This window comes from Cariama cristata, unplaced genomic scaffold (genome assembly GCF_000690535.1).
Source record: "Cariama cristata isolate BGI_N322 unplaced genomic scaffold, ASM69053v1 scaffold7709, whole genome shotgun sequence".
Classification (NCBI taxonomy): Eukaryota; Metazoa; Chordata; class Aves; order Cariamiformes; family Cariamidae; genus Cariama; species Cariama cristata.
In genome coordinates, this window is record NW_009637361.1 from 23,719 (window position 1) to 35,918 (window position 12,200).

At 36.4% G+C, this 12,200-nt stretch overlaps 1 protein-coding gene across 1 annotated transcript in view; it reads right to left on the reverse strand.

Moving 5' to 3' along the window:
• The window catches only part of UBR3 (ubiquitin protein ligase E3 component n-recognin 3 (putative)), a gene marked incomplete at its 3' end in the record, with an annotated part of 53,788 nt that overhangs the window by 22,710 nt on the left and 18,878 nt on the right, over positions 1-12,200 (reverse strand). The window contains exons 8-17 of the mRNA XM_009708298.1: positions 9,658-9,837; positions 8,771-8,904; positions 6,733-6,819; positions 6,047-6,112; positions 5,869-5,958; positions 4,911-5,039; positions 4,774-4,826; positions 3,850-3,983; positions 3,289-3,374; positions 1,732-1,873 (exon numbers count right to left, since the gene is read on the reverse strand). Of these exons, the coding sequence (XP_009706600.1) occupies positions 1,732-1,873; positions 3,289-3,374; positions 3,850-3,983; positions 4,774-4,826; positions 4,911-5,039; positions 5,869-5,958; positions 6,047-6,112; positions 6,733-6,819; positions 8,771-8,904; positions 9,658-9,837 (1,101 nt within the window). The remainder of the gene's footprint in view (positions 1-1,731; positions 1,874-3,288; positions 3,375-3,849; positions 3,984-4,773; positions 4,827-4,910; positions 5,040-5,868; positions 5,959-6,046; positions 6,113-6,732; positions 6,820-8,770; positions 8,905-9,657; positions 9,838-12,200) is intronic.

Below are 12,200 nucleotides of genomic sequence, written 5' to 3' on the forward strand. Positions count from 1 at the left end.
CCCCCCCCCCCCCTAAATTTAGGGAAACAAGGGATTAGGGGGAATGGATGTCAACATGACTTGCTTAAATAGTGCCAGGCCACAAACTACAATTCTTAAAAGCAACTGGAATATCACCATTCTTTGAGAACCTATATAGTCTTACAAAGATTATAAACACTTAAAAGGCTACAACAAGAAAACCACGCTGGCTTTTATTCCTGCAGAAACTCTGCAGAAATTTTTTAATTACTTTAAGAAAAAGGGATTCTGCACCCTGTTACAAATGACTTCAGTATTCACTGCTATAGAGGAGATACTTAAAAAACCCTTTATGATAAAAAATGTATTCCAGAGGTAAACTATGTTAAAAAAACCCAAACACCAAAAAACCCCAAACACTATAATCTAGCATCAGATTCCCTAAATATAAAGTGTTATAATTAAAAATACCATAATTCATCTTTTCTTTTCCTTCACACCATGTTATGAAAAAGACCAGCATGTCACAAGCTCCAGAAACCAGACATGGCATAAGGAAATGCAGTGTACATAACATTAAAATAAAGTTATTTTAAATACATAGGTGTTAAGCTGCCTAACTACACATCAAGGAACCAGAATGAATCAGTTCCCAAAACTTTGGTTTCAAAAAATTAACCTCACTGGCTGTTAATTTGTAACAGCTTCACTGACACATCAATCTCCCAGTACAAAAACTGACAAACAAGTTAGTACAGTATTAGTTCCTACATTAACAACAACAAAAAAATCCATAAAAGAACACAGCCTACAAATTAAACAGTTTCAAAATTGTCAGACCCCAACCCTGCCAGCTCAAGGAGGCAAGTGGGGGAGGAAGGAGTTAACCCCTCTTCAGCTTTGCCATGAGCTGAAGCACAACCAGAGCACGTGAAGCATTTCAGATTCCTACAGGCTTATCTGCTCCGTGACAGGAAACAGTAATGGAACACTGAGTTCTTGAATTCTTCCTCTCCTTTGATAAATCAACACTGTGCTGAGTCCAATTTAGACGACAAGCTGGTCAGGGGAAGAGACTTGTAATTTTTGCACTGTATGTATTGCAGAATTATAAAACAATAGTCTAGAACCAGTCTAGCCTCGACCTTGCTCTAGGCCCTCACTATTGACCACGAAAAATGTTGAGGGATACTAAGATAGTTAAGCAATATAAAAGAAAGAATTATGTATCATCATATCTTTAATAATCAAAATATGGAGAAGTTTAAAGAAAATATCTTTGCAACTGACATCTCACTAGTGCAAACAGTTCAAAACTCTACTGAATGTAGATCAGATTTTTTAAAATCATATGAATGATTAAGTGTGCAGATCAGTGAAACACAAATAACAACTTTTCGGTTCTCCATTTTTTCCTTGCTTTCTAAGGATACCTGAATTAATACAAGCAGCTCATTTTTACTCTAGATCAAACCAAATTTATTAAAGACTAGCAACAATCTTTAGCAATGCTCTTCAATATCGGCAATAGACGATAAAGAAAAAGTCAAACAAGTTTTGCGGGAGTGGTGGTGGTTTTGTGTTTGGTTTTGGGATTTTTTTGGGGGGGAGGGAGGTGGGTCTGGGTTTCTGTCATTGTTTGGTGGGTTGTTTTTTGTTGTTTTGGTTTTTTTCTTTTCCTCTTTTTTCGTTCTTTTTTTTTTTAGAAAATACCCTCTAGTTAAGCATCTTAGCACTGAGTATGTTATAAAAGGACACCAATTACCATACCTTTAGGTGTATACATTCCTTGTTGCATGGAACCTCCAGGTTCAAAAACAGGAGCTTTAAAATCAGCAACTGCTGACAAGACCGATTCAAAGCTTAAGCTTCCTGGAATAATACCACTTTTAGGATTGGGGTTTTCTGGAATGTAATGTTTGTGTTAAGGAAAGCAAAGTTAACTTAGTTGCAGGACACAGCATTTTATTTCCCACTTGACATTTTCGGTTACTCATTTCAGAGGCTACGTTTTGGCAGTGCTCTGTGTTTACCACAAGAGGTCTGTATGCTCCAGCTGTTATGCAACAGTAACTACTACTCAAGTGAATCAAAGCCTCCTAGGTAGGACATTAAACTTTTTAAAGCAAGCGAATTGCTACACGCTTAGCTCGAGAGGCAAATATTAAATGAGAACTAAAAACTACTATCTGTAGTGTATGTAGTTTTTGTACTTGCCTTTATTTACTCACATGTTGGCTCTCTTCACAGCAAGAATATTTTGCATTTACAGCTAAGTGCAGAAAAAGCAAGTAGATAGCTTTGGATCCATAAACACAGTAAGTAACTCTCCATCTTGGATTGGCTATTTCCCATTTTTATTAGCAATACTTAATTGACCTACTGACATTACCCCAAACCACAAGTAGCAATTACAAATAAGGAAACTTCTGTTTAGTGATAAGTGATTGCTCGTATGATTCACTTATTTTACATAGTTAAGTGAATCACTTAAGTGAATCGCTTTAAGTTATTTGATTATTTTACATACTTAAGTGATTGAGTTACTAGGTCATATTGTAATAATTAATAATCCTTATTACATATTTGTAACTCTCAGTCTCCTCCTTTCCTATCTTTATAAATTCCTATTATTTTTGCTCAATGCCTATCCCCAGATTGCAAGGTCTTTTGGGCAACTGCCACAAGCTATATAATTTGTCTACACAGCCTACTACACTGAGAGCTACTACACCTGCGTATTCGCATTCAGCTGTTTGAGGACACAAACTGTGTGACTGCTTGGAAAGACTTGCTAGAGTTTCCTGTTCTTCAAGTAAGACACTTGCCCCCGTAACACATGCATTCCACTCTAATTTCAAAGCAGCATTCATAATTGCTATTATTTGCATTGTCACCTATTGATAGCAAAAGCCAATATAGCATAGACTGGCTTCTTTTTATACTGGCACAAAATTAGTAATAATTAAAGGCTCAAATCCAGATAAAAGGTGACGATTGGCTAAACTTTCTACAATGTCACTGGAAAACAGACTTTTCACATCACACCTAAAAGACTTCTGTAGTATTAAAACCAATAAAAATAAAAAGAGCAGTTTAGCATATTGTATCAAAACTAATTTAAAACTATTACAAAGTATCACATATTTTGTAAGAAAAACCAAAGCTGGAGCAAATGCCTTTGCTGGTAAGTATATGCAAACACACCTTTACACAAGTTGTTATAAATTATGTAAGATGAAAACATGTTGAAGCTCCAAATCCCACTACTATCCAGGTACCTGTAATTCTCATTCATGCACATTATTTAAAGTATTCCAAGGATATGAGATCCAATAATGAACTGTGTGTCCTGTCATTCATACAGAGTTGGGCTACCATCTCTGCTCTGAGAATCTCATCATCTGTCATTCCTAGAACAGTAAAATTTAAAAAGCCATTAAAATAGCATGATTTTAAAACACATTCAGCATACATTTGTCATTAAACTCAAGTTAAACTTGATACAAACATTAAGTAATGATACAGTGCTATAAAAATACAACAAAAAGCAGGGGGGAAGGCACAAATGTTGAGAGACACAATCTCAGTCAGAAAAGATAGCTACAAACTAAAACTCCTGCCTTTTGAAAAAGACACAGAATCTGCATGGGATCCCATACACAAATCACCCACTTCCATTAAAGCCATTTTTCTCCATTTCTATGTATTATGTTTATTTCTAATTCATAAGGGATTAAAATTGAGTAGCTGGCAAAAATGAAACCAAGTGTTGAATGCTTTAAGTTACTACATGGCTAATCAGCTTTATGGTAGCTACTAAATGTTGAATATAAATGAACAAGCATGTTATTCACATACAACTATTCCTAAAGGAGTGATTCTTACCTAAATGTAAACGAAGACTTAACAGAAGGACCAAAAAAGTTAAGGCTCCTTCCAACATGGACCTTTCATGCTCTGAATCAAGAACTGTATTTTGATGCTGTGATGCCATCGTTAACAGATCTACCACCTTAAACCTACATAGCAAAGATTAAGTCAGAAAAATCGTTCTCCAATATTAAAATACCAATGTGAAATGCACTGATAAACTCAGGATATCATTCACAACAACCCAAAATGAATATAAAATTAAATGCATATAATGCAATAATACACAAACATATATGAAAACTCTCTTATTTTTTAATTTGTGTTTTTATTTAACTTTATATGGAATGTGCTATAGTGATATTTACTCCACATGAAAACACCTTGCATTTATGAACATATAAAAGCTAATGCAAATTAATCTGTCTTCAAACCCTGATTTTATTCTATGTGGAAAAGCAGACATCTTTTCTGTCTCTCTTACTCTTGCAGCTCTATTTATCTACTTCTTCAGGCTAGCATATCCTGAAAGCTTGCATACAGAATTATAGAATCATTATGGTTGGAAGAGACCTCAAAGATCATCAAGTCCAACTGTCTACTCAATGCCACCATGCCCACTAAACTCACTAAACCATGTCTCAGAGAATGTCTCGAATATGAACACGTGTAAAACAAAAAAAACACTAAAGATGCTAAGAAAACAAGTATCTGAAGCTTCACTACTGTACCATAAATCAAAAGCCAATCCTATATAAAATTGAGGATATACCTTGAGATATCTCTTTCGGTAGAGACCTTAGGTAAGTGTTAGCTTTGGCTAGACAGAGTTGTTACCACTGAAGATGTGTATCAGATATGCACTTTTTCTCTCACATGGCACAAATTAGTCAACAGCTAGCACAACACTGAACAAGAGTATTCATCTTTTAACCCTACCTTTCAAAAACGGATGAAATAAAATAATCTGGGTCTAGCCTAGAGGCACAGACCTGTGGAAAGAGAATAAACTCATTTTATTCAGTAGTTTGTTTGTAAACAAGCATTGGCTTCGCTTCACAGAAAACTTGACTTACTTGCAGCAGATAAATGTCAGGATCAATCATTGAATTGCAGAAATGAGACTGCACATAAGTCATGGCCTGTCCTTTAATTTGTAGACCATTTCTAACCCACATGTTGCTGTGAATTTCAGAAAGACTTGCCTGTTCAGGGAAAATAAAATAAAATAAAAAGTTACAAACATTTCAGCGATATTCAGCTATTTAGTTCAACATTAGCAGATCATCAATGTATTATCACACATACATACATACACACTACACCTTTATATAAAAGTATACTTTTTTTATACTAATTTACTTCTGGGGAGCAAGGGATGAAAAGGAACCACTGCAAGTTTATGAAACAGATACCATAATTTCACATTAGAGCATATTTCAGACAACAAAAGTAATCAAAGCCAGTGAAGTGATTTATTTATGTATTTATTAAAATCTTGAAAAGTACTCCAAAGATGAAGGCATCATGTTAAAAAGAAGTTCGATATAAAAGCAAATATTGCTCACTACCACTTACATAGAAACAAATACCAGTTTGTAAATTAAAAAAAAGTTGCAGGGTGCATCCATCCTTGAACTCATTCTCAATTTAAAATATGAAATTTTCAGATTCAGGTTTCTTCTCAACTTGTGCTCCATTCGTAGCTATTCCATGAACATGCAATTCCATGTTTTCAAAGGGCTGGTTCTTCCTACCCTTCTGAAAGTGCTATAGTGAATATTACAATAACTAATGCCACGTATTTAGTTTTGGAAATAGGAAGAAAAAAAAAGTTTATCCTAACTACTCAATATACTCAATAAATATTCATTATTGTCAGATATTGCTTCTTTATATATTCCACAATTAAGACATACTCCCCCTTGTTAAATACTTCTAAATATACTTAAATGACTGGGGTTAAAAGAATCAGACAGCAACTATTTTTTGTAGTATATCTCTACATCTGCAAAGTCAGAAGTCTGCCCGTACCTGAATTTGAAGTGGGTGAATCATTAGTTTCATCAGCATCTCCTGATCTGGCAAGATAGTATCCAGATCTAGCTCTTGGCATTTGACAGCCTAGAAACAAAAGCAAGCACATGCTGTACTTAACAATCATACTCAACAGGGAATTTCCATGTTCTGTGTAACTAAAACATGTGCTTACCTTACTTAAAAACATGGCAAAGTAACGGTGCAGTGGCAAATGAAAAGTAACTTGGTTGGGAGCTGGCTGAAAGTAAAAGAAAGATATTAAAATATCATATATTTAAAAAATAAACCTACAAATGCCTTTGTCACAACCACCAATAACCGTATCTTGCATGTCTTCGTTTGAGGGACTTACTTTCCATTAACCTACTATTACTTCATTCCCCTGAACACTTTATGACAAATCAAAAATTCCCCTTATTCAGACAGCTGTAGTTAATCTCTTACTAAGCCCCCAGTAGCTAGCGACAAGTCTGAATTGATTGAGAATATTTCTTGCTAAGGTGGCAAAGCTGCTCCCCTCTACCATATCAGAAGAGGACTTTTGTTTTGGTATGGCCTCAGCTCTTCATTCAGCAGAACAATAGTACATCAGTAGTGCCGCTTTTAAGATTCACACAGCTTAAGCTTGCACCAGCAAATCTAAATCACTAAGACTCTACAAATAAAGGATCCCAGGACATAACATTGCAACTATTAACTACAAACTCTAGTATCAGCAAGGCAATCCTTTTTCATTCAATACCTAGAATGATGATTTAATTTAAGGGGGGGGGGGAAAGGGGGAGGGAATGTATCACCTTTGAAGTAGTACAGTTTTTTTTCCACCGTACTTCGCTTAAATTCACTAAGGATATTTACCTCATCTACAAAGTTGATAGCATCAAACCAGTCCTGAAGTGCTTCAAGGCAGTATCTGACAACATTTCGTGTGTATTCCTGTGTTTCCTGCAGTAAAAGATACCAGCATACTACACAAGCCAAGACAGTTTTAAGTGCGTGTCACTGTTTTCCTACTACAAATAAATATGATTAAGAATATTTTTACAGTACACAATTTATGCCCTCATCATATGGAAATTAGTAAGTATTGGGAGTTTCATTGTTACTCCAAAAGACGACCATTTCAATGGTGAGAATTAAGGCACCTTCAGAATGGTCAGCTGGTCCTAGTGCCTACTGTTGTTTAATTTATCCATTTATTTTTACCAAAAATTTAGAGATGTAAGCACAAAAAAGGTAAGTCTTTCTATGCAACCAAAAGGAATGGCTAATGTCCTGTAAGTTTTATCTACTGAAAGGTCCTTACAGTTGGCTAACACAACACACCCGAAATACAACAATAACACAATACTGCATAGATTTTAACAATAAGCAAACCTTGTTAGGATGCTATGATATAACTCTATAACAATGCCCTAAAACTATAATGTATTTCAGATTAAATCATGTATTTCAAGACTAGAGCTGTACATTGCCCTCCAGGAACGAAGCAGTGATGTGCAAGAAGGAAAGTTGGGAGGGGAGCTAAACCAACTTGCTCTGTGGTCAGCAGAACTTACAGTTCCTGATTTCTTAACGGACTTTTCCTTTAATCTTCCCTTCCCCCTAAACACACACTCCAGACCTGCCTGACACTCTTAGGATATCTATGACACACTTCTCATGCAAAAGCCAGCAGTGCTTTGGCCAGTCAGAAGCTGTGCCAGTGCCAGCTGGCTCGGTCAGACACTTTTTCTCATCAGGAAATACAACAGCCACAGGCTCCCATCCTGCTGCTCCACCCTCTATGGTGGCCAGGCTCCACCGGTTCTCCCCCTCCTCTGGGACACAAGCTGGAATCTCTTCCTACCCATCAGGTTTCACTAAGCAAATACAACAATTAAGCTATGAAATTCCTACACTTTCAGATTTATTGAGGACAATCAATGGGTCCAAATAGGGGGTGAAAATAGGACTGACAAGCTGATAGGTGGAGCAAGGAATCATACAGGCCTTGAACAAAAGGCAGAACTTCCCACCGCTAAGCTAAAAAGAAAGGAGTACTTGAAAAAGCCAGAAGTTATAATTCAGTTTTTCAAAAGATTAAATTTAGACTCATAAATGGATATATTCATAATGTATAATTTACTTCATGGAAAGGCTTTTGCAACTGCCTGATTTAAACTGCTTTAAAATTGCACAGTATGCTCATGTACATTTTTTCAGTGCACAGTTCAATTCAGGTGTTACTGTCTCATGGACACTATTATGTATCTTAATAAGCTAATCTAAAAGATAAGTATTTATTTCATAAAAAACAATAAAACATTTTTTTCACTTTAAGTATTCCTGTAAGCTGACAGTTTCTATTTTTATTATAACCTCATATAATTCACAGTCTAGCAAATAGTAACAACTCTTTGCTCTAGTTAGGAGACCATGAGATGTCAAAATCTAAGAGGCTTTCACCTCAGGCTGTTAGTAAAACAACACAAACCCATAAATTACTCCATCCCCCATCATAACAAAGTGTCCATTTGTTGACACAGTCAACATTATAATCACATTAGGGTGATTTCTGTATCTCCTTTCCCACTGAACAAAGGCAGAATCACATTCAGAGACATTCATCAAGTTCTCCATCACATCAGAAGTTATTCCATATGTACAGTCATACGGACTGACTGTACACATCCGGAACTTGTAGTCCCAGTTCTGAAGACAATAAAGTAGGTACAAGTATAAATTCTCTACTCACTATACACAGAATCTGAATTGATCATGGTTTTATATGTTTGGCAGACAAAGACAGCAAAACCCAAGTATTTTCAAACACAAAAACCAGAAGACCTTTCAGATTTGAGAACTCAAGTAAAGAATAAAACCAAGAATAATGACAGAGAAAGGGTAGTCTTACCCTAATTTTGCAGTGTGACAGAAGACCCCACATTGGCTGGGCACAGGCTTCCAGCTCAGCAGCAAAGGCAGCATAGTATGTCTGCGATTCAAACTCCACATGCTCATTTAATTCTCGTTTATTTAAATTCATACCTTCAAAGATTTAAGCAGAGTTATACAACCAAATATTTAACCAGGGCTAAGTGGAATGCAGTGTTTTTACTGTTACGCATTCACACACCTATTAAGACAAAAAACCACAAAATGTAACAATCTATTTTATCTAGCAGCAGAATAATAGATCAAATATGAGAACAAGCATCAAAATTTGAACAGCAATAGACCAGAAAAGAACAATAGCTCTAGACTGGCTAGTTAAGTGCAGTCCTTCTAGTTTGAATCTCACTTAGTTAATGAGAACATGTGGATGGAAAATATCTGATCTTCTTTCTATGCAGAACATTCATCAGTATTGAAAAGTTCATGATTTTAAAGTATTTGTTTTACATAATAAAAAAGTTTCTTCATGGCAGCACTTAGAAAAAGATCCAAATTTATCAAATTTAACATTTACTCAATGTTTAAATTTAGAACTTCGCCAGTAAAACACTGGTGCAGTATAAGTTATGATCTGTACTTTAAGTACAACCTGAGAATTCTGGCACCATGAATCTCAGTCAAGTGTGATGCAATTGCTCTTTAACTAGTCCACGCAACACAAAGATCCATTAGATCATTTTCAAATCTACCTGTTTTCTAGAATATACTGTTCCCTTCCAGGAATACAGACGTACGAGAACACTAATGAATTAAGTATTTACATACAGCAGTGTAAGGATTTTGTTACCTCAAACATTAAGCTATCTTAACATCCTTGTATTAATATTGATTATAAGAGTCACATACCTTGAAAGAATGATACAAAATTCATCCATGTTACCAAAAGACCATGATCTTCCAAAAATTTCTTTGCCACACTTTGGTGTGAAAGTATGTTTATAAAATCACTAACCAGGGGCCAGTAAGTATTATTCTTCAGTAGTGCTTCTCCACAATTCACCACAACATGTAAACTATTTTCTTCATCTAGATTTAAAAAAGAAAAGAAAAAAGAAAGGAGAAGGAAAAAGGGTTTTTTTCCTTCTTGTTGTAATTTTTAGATAAAGCTACTAGATAATGCAAAAAATAACAATTGGGACTTACTGTAATGTTGCAATCAGACACACACAGAAAAAACTGCAGAAAAGAAGAATGATTGTTTGTGGTACTTGAGGCTGTTCTCTCATCATGGACTCATCAACATATATCCCACTCAGGAGGAGACACATGTACTTTGAACAATATCGCAATCTTTGAAAAGCAGCATGTTAGTAAAACCACCACAGCTATGCCTTTTTTGGAATACTCTCAAGAAGAATAAAAAAGACCAAACAATGCAATTCCTATTATGAACATCTGAAATCTACTTTGAACTTGACACACTTCCAGCAAGCAAGCTACCTTACAGCATTCAAATGGGAATCTGGTGATCAAAACCTACACTGGCATGTTGAATCTGAGAAGGAGAGCAGAGAAAAGCATTTCCACTCTGAAGCTGGGACAGAGAGAGGGTTTATGCAGCCTTCCTGAGACCAGGGCAGTAGAAGGTTCACAAAAGAAGGGAGAAGTAGTCATGAAGCAGGAGGCTGTGTGTAGAAGTGTCCCCCCCCCAAATCACGGAAGTACATCCTCTACAGCTGTCAAATAAATCTCTTTATTTGATTTTCATAAGAGGGATAGACCCCTGGAAAGACCAGAAGGGAAACAGGATTCATCCTGGATTCACAATCCAAGGGAAATAACTTCCAGCACCCATCTGTCAGTTGCTATTCTATTTCAAGCGAACAGAAGAAAGAAAATTTTGCATCTGATGATCAGCCTTGGGCATGGCTCTTGTCCAGTTCAAATGCACTGAAGGACCCTTGTAGTTACCCTTTGCACAGTGAAAGGGTCATAACCTGTACAGCGCAGCCACAGCTAAGAAGACACTGTTATTAAGAGACTCCAGTCTCTGACTGATAAAGCACATCTGTATCTGGAGCGGTTCCCTTTGGTATATATGCAAGCTTTTTTCCTCACCTTTGTTGTAACTACTGAAGAAAATGCTTTTTTTCTTTTTACTCTAAGGTTGTTTATTTTGTTGATTTATCGGTACCAGGGAAAAAAAAAAGTTACTCTCTTGCCAGTTATGTCAACAGGTTTTCTAACTTGAAGTCACATAACATTTTGATCTTGAGAAGTTTTATTTCCCAAGAACACAGCAGTCAGAAAAATGAATCAATTTCATCCTGAAAAATATGCTGCTTGTGTTGCACAAAACTATGAACAGATACCTTCTTGTTACCATAAGGTAATACAGAGCTCCGTTTCTTAAGACTGACTCCTAGCTATTACACTGAGCACTGGAAGGAATAGGAAGCCAGAAGTGCTCTGTGGAGCTTCTCAAACTTCTCTGCCATAGCTGATCAAATACTCTTTAATCTCTCTCTTGTTATCTGGTACATCTGTGAAGAAAGGAAACTGGGTCTTGTTGCTGAGCTGCCTGGTTCCCACGTGCTCACTCAGCCTATCCAAGAACAGGATAACATCTAAGCTGGCTCTGCCTGAACCTGCTGAAGGACTTTGCAAAGAGCCAACAGTAACATGTTGCTGATTCTCTGCCCCGGTATAGATTACACAAATCCAGAGTTACTTCAAATTGGCAGTGGCATCGCCTCTTATTCAGAGTACTCTATGAGCCAGGGTTAATGTAAGGTCAGTCAGAGAGGTGTTTTTTTTGAAGGATGAACCACTATCAAAACTTTTTCCTTGGGGTGTAAATTCTTCTCCCATGAAAAGTTCAGGAGGTAAGTGCTGATAGAGAACCCATATTTCTCCTCCTCATCCTTTCACACCACATGTGAGAGGTAAGCTGAACTAGTAATACTTTCGAAGTTGGTATCAACACAGCTCCTAGGTCAACTCTGTTTCACGAACACAGTTTGTCACTTGGCATCTACAAATACTCATGAACTGTATACTTTTAACAACTGTCAGCTGTCCAAAAGACAATTAGGATCTGTGAGCAACGCAAATTAACATGCCATAGCAGATACAATTCCTGCTCCATGTTCTCCTTGCTCCTCTCTAACATGTTTTCTCCATCTATCCATTGGTTGGATTTGTAAACTGTCTCATTCAGATACTAAATCACCTACCTGTTTGCACTAGCTGCACAAACAGAATTCCTCTCAGTTTATTTCACCAGCGCATACTTTTAATAGACTTCTCACTATTTCCAGCATAATAAGAGATACCTTGAACTAAACACAAGATACAAGCCCAAAGAACTGCAAAAGAAGGCCAATGAGAATACAAGGTGGAAAAAATAAAATGAAGTATTTTATTAACATTTTCCTGTCAGTTTACAG